This window comes from Plecotus auritus (assembly GCF_963455305.1).
Source record: "Plecotus auritus genome assembly, chromosome: 14".
NCBI classification, from domain to species: domain Eukaryota; kingdom Metazoa; phylum Chordata; class Mammalia; order Chiroptera; family Vespertilionidae; genus Plecotus; species Plecotus auritus.
Genome location: NC_137780.1, coordinates 10,541,845 through 10,559,096, shown reverse-complemented (window position 1 = coordinate 10,559,096; position 17,252 = coordinate 10,541,845). Strand labels below are relative to the sequence as shown.

General features: G+C 43.2%; 1 protein-coding gene across 1 annotated transcript in view; it reads right to left on the bottom strand.

Moving 5' to 3' along the window:
* USH2A (usherin) overlaps nucleotides 1-10,711 on the bottom strand; it is a gene marked incomplete at its 5' end in the record, with an annotated part of 419,390 nt that extends 408,679 nt beyond the window's left edge. The window contains 2 exons of the mRNA XM_080650916.1: nucleotides 5,324-5,489; nucleotides 10,227-10,711. Of these exons, the coding sequence (XP_080507042.1) occupies nucleotides 5,324-5,489; nucleotides 10,227-10,711 (651 nt within the window). The remainder of the gene's footprint in view (nucleotides 1-5,323; nucleotides 5,490-10,226) is intronic.
* Nucleotides 10,712-17,252: the final 6,541 nt, after the last annotated feature.

Here is a 17,252-nt window from a genome sequence, read left to right as displayed (position 1 = left end):
TTCACGGCACTTTAGTATTTTTTTCAGTTACAGGTCAGCTGGAATTGTGCACAGAAACTTGAGACTAAATTTAGGCAGATAATTTAACCTCCCAGAGGCTCACTGTTGTCATCTCTGTAATGGAGCAAATATACGCCAATGTCACAGAACTATCATTAACATTTGAAAATTAAGCATTACGATGTTTAATACAGTGCATCTAATCAGTACTCCATAATGGCAGCTGTTATCATCATTATTTTTAACTGATTATTGTGAAAAGCTTTGTGAAAGTCTATTGATCTTTACTTATTGTGCATAATTAAAGCTATTCAACTGACTTGGGTGATATTAAGCTGGCTGAGTACAAACAGAAGGCTTTGCACAAATTAACAATATTTTACAAATACAGACACATATACACAGTTATAGTTAAAAGCAATGAATAGTATTAACGCGATGATAGGGATTGAATTTTTCACGGGGTGGGGGCTGACGTGGTGCTCCCATGGGAATCCCAGGACATACCGCTCACTGAAGGCTGCACAGACGTTTTATGATCCCCCAATCAATAGAGACATGGAAATACCTTTACAAAGTGTGCACCTGGGCATATACTGCAGAGATTAATTGAGAGACTTGGTTTATCTATTCTAGCAAATGTTGGTTAAATTGCATTTTCTTTTTCTCCAGAACTATCAATAGTTTTCCTTTTTCAGATTGAATACATAAATCAAAAGAACATATTTCATGAACAAACTATGATTATGAAACTCCTGTGCTTCATCTATTGATCCCCAAAACTTTATTTACCCATGCATTTCAGCCTTCTTTGTATCAGATTAGAACTGCTCTTTTTGTTATGTTACTGTAGTTAATATCATCTGTGGCTCTTGAATTGGCAGTGTATCAGGAGCCTTCAGAATAGCACAGGAAATGTGAACAAACCCACTGCTAAACCTTTTATTTCCACAGTTGCAGGATCTATCCGTTTCTAATTTTAATAACTGTTACACTGCATTTCAGCACAATTACAATGAGGTTACCATACTGTGCTTCTTCGATGCTATGTACCCTATAAGATACGTGAGTGTGGAGCTGCTTAGGGGAAAACAGTATTTTCATAGGACACTCTGAGGTTTTCCTTTTAAATGATATGCAATTAAATGTAAGATACTTCTAAGCTGCCTTTTCTTTTTCAACCAAGACACAACCAACTGTTCAAGTATCATCTCTTATGTATTTCAAACCATTTTAAAAAAAGAAACTCAAAACAGATCTCTTTAATACGGACAGCATATACTGATATACAAAAACTGGGCTCAAAAATATCAGCCAATGCAATCAGTGTTCCCTGTTTGATAATAAAAAGACTGAATTGATTTTTTCCAGTTTTCGGACAAAAAATACGACCTAACAAATTTCAGCTTGATATAATTTGAAATAGCCAATATATTAAAGCCCAAAGTGAAATTTAAATTGGCAATTGCATCAGATGCAAGTCTCTGAATGAATATTAATTTAAAAACTAATCATATTCCAACAGGTGGAGTCTTCGCATTCGCAATGCTGTTAGATCCATTACTGTAACCTCCGCATTTTTGTTTAGGAAATTAGACTTTCAATGCTCAGACTCACTGGCTCACCTTTTTTTTTTTTTTTTTTTTTTTTTTTTTGCCAAGGGATCTAATTAGTTTAAAAAATCATTTCCCCCCCCCAAATTTGGAAAATTTGAACTCTGGTTTTGCTGATAGAAAGCTGATATGGAGTGAACTGTCTGAGGTAAGGTGTATGGTCAAATCTGTCCATTAATTTCATGTCACCAAGTCTCTGTAAGTTAAATTCAAGTTTCTGAGCCAATTCCATGAGTAAAGATGTGTTTTTTATAAACACACACACACACACACACACACACACACACACGGGCACCCACACCCCATATAAATTGATTGATTTGTGGACACACTGGAGCATAAGTAAAAATATGCATACACATTAATTACAGATTTGCAATTCTCAATTTGACTAAACCAGACTATCAATTATGTGTTCTAGCCCATGCCTAGCGATGGTGAAAGTCTCTAATCCCAAAATCAAACAGAATGTGCATATGCTACATAATAATGCAACAGTAAGTTACATTTCGTATGAAAATATATTCTTTGCAGTTCTACGGTGAAACGATTACAAGCTGCCTTTGCCCATATCTTGGCCATAAAATCTACTCCAAACAGTGTTTCTGTGTAAATACCAGGCAGCATGGGAAAGCAGAAAACAGCCAGCCTGGCGTGGGCTGCGTGTGGAGCTCGCTGTCACTTCACCCAGACACCCTGCCCAGCAGCTTTCCACGCTTCCATACACTGTGTCTCACTGCACAGCCCGCTGTGTCTTTATGTAAGAGTCAAGGAAGCCTTGTTTAGTCCGTCCAGTCCAAGCCTCTTACTGCACAACCATAGAAACCGAGTCAAGAGAATTTCTTACAACTACACAGTAGGGGGAACAACTCAGGTTTCCCTACGCCTAATCTTGTGTCCTTCCCACTCTTTTTATAACATTACCAGAGGCCCGGTGCACGAAATTCGTGCACGGGGGGGGGGGGTGTCCCTCAGCCCAGCCTGCACCCTCTCCAATCTGGGACCCCTCAGGGATGTCTGATTGCCAGTTTAGGCCCGATATCCACCAGGGGGATTGGGCCTAAACGAGCAGTCGGACATCCCTCTCACAATCCAGGACTGCTGGCTCCCAACCACTCGTCTGCCTGCCTGCCTGCCTGATTGCCCCTAACCGCTTCTGCCTGCCAGCCTGATCACCTCCTAACCACTCCCCTGCCAGCCTGATAGACACCTAACTGCTCCCCTGCTGGCCTGATTGGCCCTAACTGCCCTCCCCTGCTGGCCTGGTCACCACTAACTGCCCTCCCCTGCAGGGCTGGTCACCCCTAACTGTCTTCCCCTGCTGGCCTGGTTGACCCCAACTGCCCTCATCTGCTGGCCTGGTCACCCCTAACAGTCCTCCCCTGCTGGCCTGGTCACCCCCAACTGCCCTCCCCTGCTGGCCTGATCGCCCACAACTGCCCTCCCCTGCTGGCCTGATCGCCCACAACTGCCCTCTCCTGCTGGCCATCTTGTGGCGGCCATCTTGTGTCCACATGGGGGCAGCCATCTTTGACCACATTGGAGCAGCCATCTTGTGTGTTGGAGTGATGGTCAATTTGCATATTACTTTTTCATTGGATAGGATAGGAATGAGCATATTCCTTATTCAATGTCTATAAAATGAATTACTATACATTTTATAGTATCTTCAAAATATTGAGACTGGTGTCCACTACAGAAACCCTATGCAGATCTCCCATTAAGAATAAATAATGGTGCTTCTCACTTTTATGTGAATGAATCAAGATTTTCATAATGCTGGGATACCCCTGAATCTGTCAGTAAAGGCCAGATGAATACAAGGCCGATCTGCATGGTTTTTCTCATGGTCCATGAGTGCTTAGTTGTATAGTTTTAACATAAAATGTAGAATGGGGGGAAAACATATGTAAAAATAAATAGAAGTGTACAAATTGGAAAGGACAAGTTTTCTCTTGGTAGTCAGGCAGTTAAGAAATAAAGTGGACTCATTAAATCACAAGTACTTTAACCTTTCCTTGAAAGAAGGGTAAGATTTAAAGATTTATGAAGAAGTTTTGCCTAAACTAGGAAAGGACTCATATTTGACGTGTATTGAGAAGATAATGCTGATCTCAAGAGGCACTCTAAGAGCCTCTTACTCCCACAGAGGGACTCGGTCCTGGTCCCCTCTTCCCATTTAGATGGCTTTTAATCAGCCACCGCTGCCAACACATGGCACAGGCTCACAGACAAGGCAACATTTTAATGGCAAGTCAAAAGAATTTTTTTTATCATCGTTGATACCAACATATGAAAACATATTGATTTGACATCTCCTGCAGATTCCGCTTCTTTGGCAGTTTCTATTTGCACCTTTTTCACACCATAACCCAGTCCTGTGGTACTAGTCAGTGGCTAGAATGGACCATTTGGAGATAAAGGACAGATTAGGCCCCTCTCTGCTAACTACTGAACAGTGAGAGGTAAGCTCCGACCAACTGAACCCATCTGCTCTGGGATCAGACGTGACCACCTCTTTGCAGGTCCTTTCAATGCTGGTGGCCTAGAAATATCGCTCCCTGCCAAGCGCATGTGCTAAACTCACATCCTAACTAAAAGCTGAGTAGATAAGGTGGAACATGCTGATTGAATGTCACTTCACCAATACCTTCCTATAGAAATCAACCATTGTTGCCTCTCTGCATTGCTATTTTAAACATTCTTCCCAAGGCTTTTCATGCACAGCTATGCAAATACATGGCACGATTTCATTTACAACCAGGCACAACAAAGATATGGACAAAGTGTACGTATATCACCAAGAACCATTTCTCTGCTGAAACAGACTCTAAAACCCAGACCACAATCCTCAAGGGCATAAGGAAGTCCACTCGCTCCCTGCTTCTGGGTGGGATAAAAATGTGAGAAATCAAATGTTATTCTTATTTTAAAACGGGGATATAAATACCCCCTGGTGCAAACGGGGCTCACAAGGACCACTGTCCGGATGCCCGGATGGGAACATATGCTGAGAACTGCACACACAGGACCTCTGGCATGAGGGGCAAGGCTCACTCTTAGCCGCACGGGCCATGCCAGGGCCCTGCAGACTTGAGAGGATAAACCCTGTCTCTTCCGGGAACCATAAACTAACAGACATCTCACAGTTATCTCAGCCTTTAGCAGCTTCTAAGGTTAATACAAACTGTGGCTGACAACTAAAGTAATCATATAACACCTTCCGAGTGTCTTATGTGTCAAGTTCATTAGTCCTAAGGTCAGCATTTTAATGCAACAGCCAAATTTTATTCCCATCATCAGATGCTATCTGCAAAAGGCAGCTGCGAAAGCCAGGCAGGGCTTTCCACACTGCCGCGACCAGTAACATTAATTCTGGACACCAAAAACAGCCCTCACGCATTTCTGAACAAGAGAAAATATACTAACCCAAGGCAACAAAAATTTCACGAGGGTATTATTACTCCAGATAGCATTGTCCTAAGCTTCTGTGGGAGTTTTTGCAGCAATTTTGAGGGGACAATGCTGGTATATCAAGAGATGCATCATTAGGTCATTTAAATACCGATTCTCTTGAGTCGTCATTTGCACATGCTTGAAAGCTAAAAAGAACCGGCTTCAGATCCTGTGGGAAGATGCCATTGAAAGGAAAGAAAGGAAGACAGATTGGTATGTTTAACCAAATGTTAAATATGTTTTATTTTACTCACCTGCACACTCAGATGAATCCATTTCTTCACAAGAATTCTCCCCAGTGTCATTACTTTTATTGGAGGCTGCAAACCATTTACTGTGCGATAATAAAACGTGGTTTCTTCCTCCGACACTGTAAGTTTGAACACAATCTGCCCGTGCGCCATCTTCTCTATAATACACCTTGGGAAGCAACCGGAGAGAAAAAAGGTCAGCATCCGGCCAAAAGACAGGCTAAGGCATCGCACATTTTCAGAGCAAGCTTTATTCCGATTGAGAAGCCCTCTCATTTCAATTTAAAAAGCAGAGTTCTTATTGGTAATATATCCCCCAGAACCACAGCACCCTTTATTAGACATTCATGGGGCAAACGGAAGGGGCTGAATCATCCTGCAAAAACTAACATTCAGCTGCTGGGTTCATTAGTTCTTCTGCTATTTCTTTTATAAGCAGCAGCACAATCATACCCTAGGTATTGAGTCACCAGTGCACATCTTTTCTTTTTCTTAATGCAAAGAAAATTTACTATCCATAGAGGGCTCTAAACAGCTCTATTTATTTTTAATATATTTTCATTAATTTCAGAGAGGAAGGAAGGAGGAGAGAGAAAGAAACATCAGTGATGAGAGAGAATCATTGATCGGCTGTCTCGAACATGCTCCCCACTGGGGATCAAGCCTGCACCCCAGGCATGTGCCCTGACTGGGATTTGAACTGTGACCTCCTGGTTCATAGGTAGATGCCAGGTTAAACAGCTCTGTGTAATTCCCACGGTGAAATGGGGAACTGACCACTATAGTCTACCTCCTTGTTGGCCACCAGCCAGAAGCCAAAGCTGGTGTCTGTAAGATGACTGGCTGGCTGACCCTGACCACACACACAGCCCAAGGCACTGATCTTGGATGAAGGATCATCCAATATTTGGAGAACATAGTGAAATAATATTCTAATAAATAGAATTTTCAGAAAATAGTCTTCAGTCAGGCCGGTTATCAAATTATTATTATTTTTAAATCACCTCTATCCTAATCACAGTGATACTCTTTTCTCATCCCTTTAAATAGGCTCGTGGCATTTTTATTTTTATCATTGTTATTTTCTATATTGGCTTATGTTCAATATAATTTTTTTAAATATTAATTATATCATTGTGTACTTCTGGCCATTCTGGGTCCACTTAAGCCCCATTCCTCTCATATCTCAACCTCAGCAAATCAACTTTTTAGCAGAGGCAGATTATGAATGCTTGCTAGTTGCCTCCTAAGTGGATTATTCCCAAAGATCTGCTGTTAAAAGAGCAATATCACACCTGGCCAGCATGGCTCAGTGTGTGAGCTTCACACTATGAACCAGGAAGTTACAGTTCGATTCCTGGTCAGGGCACATGCCCGTGTTGTGGGCTCAATTCCCAATAGGGAGCTTGCCGAAGGCAGCCGATCAATGATTCTCTCTCATCACTGATATTTCTATTCCTCTCTCCCTCTCCCTTCCTCTCTGTAATCAATAAAAATACATTTAAAAATCTATATATATAAAAGCCTAAGCAACTGTTCTATGGTAGCTATGATGCACACTGACCACCAGGGGGCAAACGCTCAATGCACAGGCATGGAAACATGGAACAGATTGATGAATCTCAGAGGGAAGGGGGTAAGGAGGAAGGCAGGAAGAGATTAACCAAAGATCTTATATGCATACTAGAAACCTGGTGCACGGATTCGTGCACCTGGTGGGGTCCCTCAGCCTGGCCTGCAGGGATCGGGCCAAAACCGGCAGTCCGACATCCCCCAAGGGGTCTCAGATTGCAAGAGGGTGCAGGCCAGGCTGAGGGACCCCACTGGTGTACGAATCTGTGCACTGGGCCTCTAGTAAATAAATAAAGAGCCATATCACTGACAGTAGCCATCAACATCTCCTGGAATGACTAGCTGTTGAAGATGGTCATCAGCATGCATCTCACAGATGAGAACTCAAGAAGGTGGTACACCCAGGTAGGAGAATTCCATCAGGTATTGGAAGAGTCTGGGTCCCTTTCTTCATGCAGCTGCCTCCCACTCAGCCCAGACATCTCCATCATTATGCCTGAGCCCTCCCAGCTCAAGATTGTAGAAGGGGTCTTCCTTTGAGCTCTCTTAATACATGGTGCTACCTCTCTAATAACACTAATCAATCTGTCTTCCCTTAAGATCACAAGTTTTCTGAGATAAGTTAAAGATCAAATGGAGTTGGAAGCATTGAAGGGGCAAATGTAAGATTGGGCCAACCAAGAATTATTGCTAAAGATGTTTTAAAACTTTCCTTAAATAGCACTTTTCACAAACTATTCCTTCTCACTTGCATTTATTATTTCCTGGAGTTTAGACGAAAGAGTAAGCTTAGAGAACACTTAATAGTCATTATTTTACTGCCATTATTTTATAACTAGAAGCCTGGTGCACGAAATTCATGCACTCAGGAGGGGGGGTGGTCCCTCAGCTTGGCCTGTGCCCTCTCGTAATCTGGGAGCCATCGGGGGATGTTTGAGGCTCCCCGCAGGCCTATGCTGTCAGTTGGACATCCTTAGTGTTGCTGCAGAGGTGGGAGAGGCTGATGTGCAGGCTGTGGAGGCTGCTGTGGAGGCAGAAGAGGCTCCCGCCACCGCTGCTGCACTCGCCAGCCATGAGCCTGGCTTCTGGCTGAGTGGTGCTCCCCCTGTGGGGGCGCACTGACCACCAGGGGGCAGCTCCTGCACTGAGTGTCTGTCCCCTGGTGGTCAGTGCACGTCATAGCAACAGGTCGTTCCGCCATCAGGCCAAAACCGGCTCTCCAACATTCCCTGAGGGGTCCCAGATTATAAGAGGGTGCAGGCCAGGCTGAGGAACCCCACCAGTGCAAGATCAGGGCCAGGGAGGGACGTGGGAGGTTGGCCAGCTGGGGAGGGACTGCAGGAGTGCTCCAGGGCATGTCGGCCCTTCTCACTCAGTACCAATCGGCTGGACCCTAGCAGCAAGCTAACCTACCGGTCATACCATCTGCCCTCTGGTGGTCAGTGCACATCATAGCGAGCAATTGAGTGACCTTAGCATATCAATAGCATATTATGCTTTCATTGCTTGAATGTCCAACTGGATGACTGGATACTTAGCATATTAGGCTTTTATTATATAGGATATTTTGTACATATATTTGGTGATAAAGTTAAGAGAGTAAGTATATATTTTGGGCAAATAGATTAAGTTGATATAAATGTTTTATATAAAGTAGAAATAAGGTTTTATAGAAATTCTACTATGATTTGTTTAACCCTTCACTGGGTGGTTATTTCTAAGTCACTGGAAATGAAAGAGCCTCTCTTTATTCCATGATTCCAAGTCTTAAACAATCTAAGAAAAAAATTGCCTCTATTCCTTTTTCTTGAGTTTTAATCTACAAGTTAGCATTTGACCATTACTCAAGGATGCACTTACCAAATGCAGGCTTATTTCCCCAAGCTTACTGAAAATGCATTTCTTAATATGTTATTATCTTCCTTGCATTTTGTTTGTTTGTAAACATACTAGCTTTAGTAGATAATGAATGTGAGAGGAAGGCAGGTAGCAAAATATTTAGGAACTGGATTTATTCTGCTCCTGGATAAACAATAATTGGATAATCCGAGTTTTGTTTGTTTTACTTATCTAGTGCAAACACTCCGAAATTTCCCCAATTCCCACAGGTATTTTTGTTTTGAGAATGAAAATGACCTTGATGGGTAGAACTCCCAAAACTGTAAGCCATGTGCTATGGCCTCTATAAATACTCCTCTGTCTTATTTATACAAAAGTGATGCCAATAGGAGATGTGTTTGGTACAGATATATCCTTTGGAAAAAAAAATACTTTGTCCTACTCATACTTGTCAAGAGATCGTTTTTAAAGATGGTACTCTAGTTACGTAAATTGAGTTGGTTGGACTTACTGACAATTCAAATAGTAAGAAAGCAGGGTGTTCTTTTAGGGGTGACACAGAAATTGAGATGATGGTTTGTGATGATTTTCACTCCCAATTTTTTTTTTAATGAAAATATGCCAACTCTCACTTGGCAAATTAAAACCAAACACCCAAGACATCTAAATCCTATTTGTTTATGAGATTGTAAGACTTATCTGGTTTGTTTCCCAAGTTTTTAGGTATTTGGCCAACAGTCTCACACAATAAAAATGTCACATGGGGAAGAGACAAAGGCCCTATGGGAAGACAAAAGATAAGAAAATAGGCCTCCAGACTGTCCTACTTATTCCGATTTCCAGATTGGCTCTAGTCTAGACACTTAGGAAAACACATTAGATATCAGTTTTAGAGACTATTACAGAATGAAAAACATGTGATCATATGAACTGATAAGACATGAGGTTAAGGAAGCCCCACTCCAAATTCACCGAAGGCATCTCTACTGGGATCCATGATATAAAAGCTTTTGAGAATCTTTCATGCTTCCCTACATATTTCCTAAGAGATGAAAACTCTACAAGGTAAAGGGCCAAAAGTTATGCCTTTTTCAAGGATGGAGGATTATTCATTTATTCAACTCAGAACACTGGGCATTTCCCATGAGTCAAACAAACTTCTCTTCTTGGGAAAGCAAGGATACCTGAAACACACACAGATGCCTGAAACACTAAACTCTCAGAGAGTTACCTGCCTAATGACAAGTTCATACTCTAATAGGAGCAGATTATTTATGCAAACTTCGACCAAAACTTTGAAAATATCAATTCTCTGTACTACCAGCCCCATGTCCTAAAACTCACTGAGCCTGAGTCTGCTCTGACGGCTAAGACAAAGGTGGAGCTAAACGAACTTCCAGCTTTCATTTCTGGTCTGGAATTCGAGTTGTAAGCATCTTTGCTACAACTGATTTTTCAGGCTCCCGGGAAAGCGTACACTCACTCGACTACTTACATTACACCTTTCCGTTCAGGTTTCAACCACACAGCCAACGTAAATGATGCCGCCAGCCTCGGAGGAGAAGGAGAAGAAATGCAGCTCGTGTGATTTCCGAACACAAAACTCGTGGAATTCTGAGGGGAGTCGGGGCGTAGATCCTGTGTGTCTGCAGCCACGCAGCCCCCCAGGCCTGCGGAGAAGAGGGCCGTGTAGGCTGGGGGTGCAGATCTGTGGGGGCAATCCTGAACACAAAGCCTCTGGGTGCAGGACTGGACACTTTCGGCGACCGCAGAGCTATGGCAAAACGTGCTGTGGTCTGGGAGTCCGCACGTGGCATGGGTTGGCACGACAGACACGGTCTTGAAGGCTCCCACATTCTCCAGCCTCGGGAAGAGGCCTTGCGAGTCAGCCCAGGAGATGAGCGCAAAATAGGCCAAGATCAAGGTCTCCGTGATGTGCAACAAGAGGCCCCAGCTCAGGGAGAGAGCCAGGCCATTCATGTTTACAGAAAAGCATCCTCCTCCCGACAGAGCATCCTACGTAAGTCACGAGGCCAACGCGTCAAGGAGCCTGGAGATGCTGCATTTTCGGGAAAGTGCAGAGGCGGTTTCACACCGAGGTAACACCACGGACGTCCTGGGCGATGGGCGAGGCATGGGGAGCAGCTGGTGTCTGGGAACCAGAAGCAGAGTGTCAGGTGACAGCAGCTGCATCATTAGAACTTAAGTTCTTCCTGAGAAAGAGGACCTGGAGCCCCTGACAAGAACCACCACTGAGCTTCCTAAACAAATGAACACTGGGAAGGACTTGCTTTTGGCAAATACTCATTCTTTGGGCAAATATCTTCATTTTGCTGAGCACATCAGGCACTCTCAAGTCCACGTGCCAACCAGACTTACATACATACACACAGGCATCGATCTTATTAATGTTTTCACCACAATAAGCCCAGATTGTCACTCCCCCCCCAAGACTCAGCACTACCTGCTGCACCAGGTAAAGAACCGGAGGGGTTTGCTCTGCGCACCGCACCCCGTGCTGTAACACAGAGCTGACTTGCTCACGTCAGAATGAAGCCTGGGCCTTTCCCCCTTAGCCCAGCATATGCAGCAACTTTAAGCTCACAACAAAGCAGCTTAGCAACCCAACGCCATCTGTCTGTCCTGGGCCTTAGTATTTAGCAAACGTTTACGCTCCTGTTTCCTCCAATGACTACGTATGGGTAGGTTAAATATGGACCCCCTAATACTGTGTAAGTAATTGTATTGACAAATAAGCCCAGTTACCATTTCTTTATTGCATTTCAACCGGTTCCCTCAGTGTGACAAATGGCTCTTCACAGGACCCCAGTCCCTCGTTGCCTGGCAACACTGCAGTGACCCTGGTTACTTCTAGCAAATAGGCTGCAACAGCAGAAGGGCTGCCAGGAAGCCTTGGCTGCCCACGTACGGGACCCTGCACAGCAAACACTGGGTTACCTGAAACAGCGGAGTCAGCTGGGAGGCCTGCCTGGAACTGAGCTCCCCCAGCTTCCAGCAGGTGCCTGGAGCAGTGGGAGGGACCTGGAGGGGCCAGGCGTGCATACTTTTAAAGTAGCAGTACACCTTATCCTTTAATCCCCGTTGCCCCTCCACTTTCCACTTTCATGGTGTCATCAAAATGATCTGCCACTATTAACAACACAGCAAGTAATTTCCGGGGTGCTCTCTCTCTCTCTCTCCTGGATACAAATGTATTGATCATCTATCTACAGGCTTGATCCATGAATGAAAGTTTGACTATTCAGTTTCTGCATTCTGTAGCTTAGATACCCTCCTCTAAATACACACCCTTCTCTACATTACCAGGAGCCTCTGATGTTATCTAAAAAGATTGCATTTGGACTTGGACGATCAGGGATTTTAAGGGCATTGCAGAAGCAACAGGATGCCTGACTTTTTAGCCACGTGATTGGACATAAATATGAGTGCATTTATGAATGCATGCTTGATGTCAGTTCTATGTAGTTTCTATTACATCCAAACTCTCTCTTTTGTACCACCTGGGATATCTCATCTTAAATGCGAAGTATTCTAAAGCAACTAATACTTCTCTCTCCATTTTTATGTTAAAAACAGAAAACCCATTAGAGGAAAAAGATGGTCAATGGTGGTTTTGTTTTCTGGAAGTTATCATACTTAGAGAAATGTTTAGAAGTGGCAGAGATGTTTGTATGGTGTTTCTTGTGAGACAGAGAAACAAACGTGAAGTGACTTCTCTCACATCTTTCTTTGATTTCTCTCTGTGAGATGTGAAAGCCACAGCCCTTGTAGAGATCAACTTAATCAATTAGCACAAGGTGCTCCTGGAGAAAACCTTCACCTTGTGTCACACTGTCCTATTCTCTACTTGTTGATAATTACAACCTTGCAAGGGTGATATTTTAAATTAAAAACAAGCTTTAACATAAAGCAGCTAATATGTAATATGTAAATACTGAGAGCTTGGGAAAATAAGTTTTGAAATATATATATACACATACATATATGATAAGAAGACTTAAAAAATGGATTATTCAAACCTGCTATTAAACATGAACCAATGTTTGTCTTCAAACAAGCTATTCAATGGCTGGCTTCTCTTTATCCCTAGAGAATCCAAGGACTAACGTTATTTTTTTTTAATTGATTTTTGGAGAGAGAGAAAGGGAGGGAGGCAGTGGGAGAGAAAGAAACATCATTTTGTTGTTCCACGTATTTCTGCATTCATTGGTTGCTTCTTGTATGTGGCCTGACCAGGGACTGAATCCACAACCTTGCCATGTTAGGACAATGATCTAACCTACTGAGCCACCCGGCCAGGGCCTAACGTTCATTTTTTTTTTTTTTAATTTGAACATCTTTATTAAACCATTCACGAATCAGCACCCCATCTAGCACCTAGAAGCGTTCTCTCCTAACATTAATTTTTAATTGTGGTGCCTCTGTGTATATTTTGGGTCTCCATTCTGGATATTAGAATTCTCCTACCACATAACTCCTGCTTTGTCACAGGAAGTCATGACTCAAAATAGGCAATCTAAGATTAGCGACTCTGCTCCATTTCAGAAACTCTGCCTGTAATTTGCAAAGGCAGGCAGTGGATTGACACCTTCCTCAACGTTCGTGCTCAGTACTATCAATCCTGGGGACACTTCTGGTAACTGGATTGGGCGCCAAGAGTTCCACCACCCAAATCAGTGCCTGAGAAATTAGTGCAGAAAAAGGAAAGTAACAGTGTACAGGAGAAAATTTTAGTTAAACCATATGTGGCCCTGTGCTATTATTTTTTAAAGATGTTTTATTGATTTTTAAAGAGAGAGAAAGGGAGGGGGAGAGAGAGACATCAATGTGAGAGCAAATCAGCGATAGGCTGTCTCCTGCATGCCCCCCATCAGGGATGGAACCCACAACCTGGGCATTGTCCAGACTGGGAATCAACCCCCATGTGCATGGGACAGTAAGAAGCAGAGACGCTGGTGAGGGACACAGTATTTTTAAAAAGGTCAAATGAGTGAACCACACAGCCTCCATCACCCAGCCCATCATGAAAGGTCAGACTATGTCACGGTTTAGAAGCTCCGGAGAGAGCCGGGGTAAGCCCTGGCTTCTCTGCTCTACCGAACAGCTGTGTGTTCTTAAACAGGTGGTGTAGGCTCCCTCTCTTCAGCTTCCTAGTCTATAAAATGGAAATATTTTATAGGATTGCTGGGGGATGAACTATCGGGAACACGAAGCAATGACTGGGTTTTCACTGCTAGCTCTCCATTATATATTTCCCAATTTATATTAGTGACTTTTTCTGTAACTGTATATCCAAAGGCCACGGAGAGGAAATATGGCTCTATCGTTAACATCTACCCAACACTTCTATGGATTATCTCCTCTGATCTTTATAGAAACCCTACAAATGAGAGACAATATCACTCCCAAAATGAAGGCAATGAGAACTGGGGCTTAAGTGGCTTTCTCAAAGTCACTTAATTAGTAAGGGCAAAGCCTGACAATCACCCAGCTCCGTGGTCGGCAAACTGCGGCTCGCGAGCCACATGCGGCTCTTTGGCCCCTCGAGTGCGGCTCTTCCACAAAATACCACGGCCCGGGCGAGTCTATTTTGAAGAAGTGGTGTTAGAAGAAGTTTAAATTTAAAAAATGTGGCTCTCAAAAGAAATTTCAATCGTTGTACTGTTGATATTTGCTCTGCTGACTAATGAGTTTGCCGACCACTGACCCAGCTGATCTAGACTGAGCCGAAAACTCCTCATCCTAAAGGTGAACTGATCTGAGGTTCAGGGAAGGGGCGGGTGTTGAATTGTGCCTGAGAGTCAGCAGTGTTTGTGGAGAGAGAAAATGAGCATTTCCAGTGACAGGAACAATAGCGTGAAGAAAGTAAGTTTGAAAGAAGCCTGCTACATATATGGGCCACATACTTCCTGTAAAAATATGTAGATAGATACCATTCAGCCCTCTAAAATAAGATTGATCAGATGTGTGATTTTTTTTTTCTGAAAAAATTCAAAGCTTTAACAAGAGTGCCAATATAGTAACTTTTAGGAGTCTCCATTTTTATTCACTAAGTCCTAGCTGTTATCATTCTATTGCCTTGATCAAAACTCTTGAACACGTGTTCTTATACTTCTTAAATTATGCAAACTCTCAGATGGTCAAAGCATCGTACTTGTTTGAGGCATAAAGACTTTGCAGTGGCATTTCGGGTTACACTGGGACCCAGGAGAACGTGACACCCGCCAGCATGTGGCAGGCCATCCAGGTCCCGTCCGTTCCTTCTCCGGAGCCTTGGCAAGGGCCCAGACGCCGCCCGGCAGGTGAATTCAAAGGGGCTTCCTAGCTCTGTGCCCGGCCGTGAAGTAACAGCTGCCACGCCATGTGGGACAGGGCACGGCAGGAAAGGCAATGGCTGGTGAGCGGGACAAATGGGTGGGTGTGGCTCTGAAAATGACAATGGCAATGTGTGCGGAAGGACAGCAGGCTAGCAGAGCGCAGGACTCCACTCCAGCCAAACAGGTGATCGGCGATCATTAAGGGTCAAGTTTCTCCTAAGCCCTGTGTTCCCTGAATGCTGTGGCCCCTTTCACAAAGTGGGAAAGCTTCGGACTGCCTGCAACCCGTGGGTGTGTGGTTTCAACATGTTTTGGGCAAAAAAGTGCCCTTATACTGAAAGAGGAAACAGGGCGATAGCAGGATTCAGGGGACGGACAGTGAGCTAAGCAGGTTCAGTTGGTGTCAGAAACTCAACCCAGTTGAATCACACCTAAAACAGTGCCACAGAGTGAAAAAAAAGTGCTACATTTAGAGTGAGATGGGAGACATAAAAATCATGATGATGCAAAATAGTTTTCCTTAAGAGGAAAGGCAAACTGCCTTTCAAAGATTTTTTTTAATAGAAAGAAAACATGGAATATGCTATCAGTAAGCTCTGAAATTCTACACTGTCATTCTCCATGTAATTTATTTATGTAGTTTATTTTTATCCTTTTTAGGTTCAAAAGCCAAAGGTTTCATAAAGAGAAGAGGGGAGAATTAGAAAAAAAATGATTAGGGTAATAAAATTTGAGCAAAATACATTTGCAGAACAACTTCTAAAACATATGGAAACACGATCATTTTCAGTATAAATCAGTTTGAGAAACAAGAGATTTTACTTGGAAATTGCATAGAAGATCAGGGACATGACACTCAATTCTAACGGGACTAATTATTGCTCATGCTGGACCAGGGACCCAGGTCTCCTGATGGCGACACCAGCGTGAGTCCCTCCACACCCATAGGTGGAGTTAGTAACTGTAAAATCGAATCTTCATGAAGAAAGGAGTGAAGGCACCGAGGCAGGTGAGCAGTCCTCTGAAGTAGCCACGATCCTGATGATAAAGTTAACTGAGTGCCTGGTATGTGTCCGGCTTCATGTTGAAAATACTATCTCATCTAACCCACACACAAACCTCAAGCAATAATTACCGCTACCGCTATTTTAGATGCCGGGATGCTGAGTCCTGAATATCAAATAATTTCTTGAAGTCTGACAATTAATATTTAGGAACAAAAGCAAGATTCAAATCTAGCTCCATCTAAATCTTTACCACGATGCCAGAGTGTTAAAAGCAACAATCTCAGAGAACATTCTAGTGCTCCACAGTTTCCTATATTCTTAACATATCCTTTAATTTAGATAATAGTACACATCTATGGTCTACAAGGCACTATGCTACACTCATTGAGGAATGGATCCTAATTAATGAATGGGTCCTAATCCTAAGAACACTCTAGACCAGTGGTTGGCAAACCGCGGCGTGCGAGCCACATGTGGCTCGCGTGCCGTGGTTTGCCGCTCTGTTGACTAATGAGTTTGCCGACCACTGCTCTAGACATTAAGGATTGGCCTTTTGCTTTAAAAAAAAAATAAAGGAATTTATTTTAGGAGGTGATAGAAAGCTCTAGTTTAACTGTGATCCACAGAAGCAGCCCCCTTTGGCTGTCTTGTGTTCAGATGCCTCCAATTTTGTTGTTCTAGAACAGGGGTGGGCAAACTTTTTGACTCGAGGCCACAATGGTTCTTAAACTGGACCAGAGGGCCGGAACAAAAGCATGGATGGAGTGTTTGTGTGAACTAATATAAATTCAAAGTAAAGGAGCGGAGGGGAGAGCAAGAGAACCGGATAGAACAGCCAGATCCGGCCCGTGGGCCGTAGTTTGCCCAAGGCTGTTCTAGAATCTCGAACAACAGTAATAGAGCATGCTCAGAAGGATCATCTGAGGAAAGGCCGTGAAGATGGGAAAAAAAATGAGGAGCTAAGCACAGTTTTGAATAAGCACTTGGTAAGATTGAAGTTATTGGCAGTAAGGGAATCACTTCACGTAGGGGCAAATGAATCGACCATAATTTTAACCTAAAGTACCACTCCAGGGGTTGTAAAATTCTTTCTACTTGGATAAATGCAGTCTATCTGAATTGCAGCTTGCATTCAGAGTGCAATAAAGAGTAACCTAACTTGACAAGACACCAGAC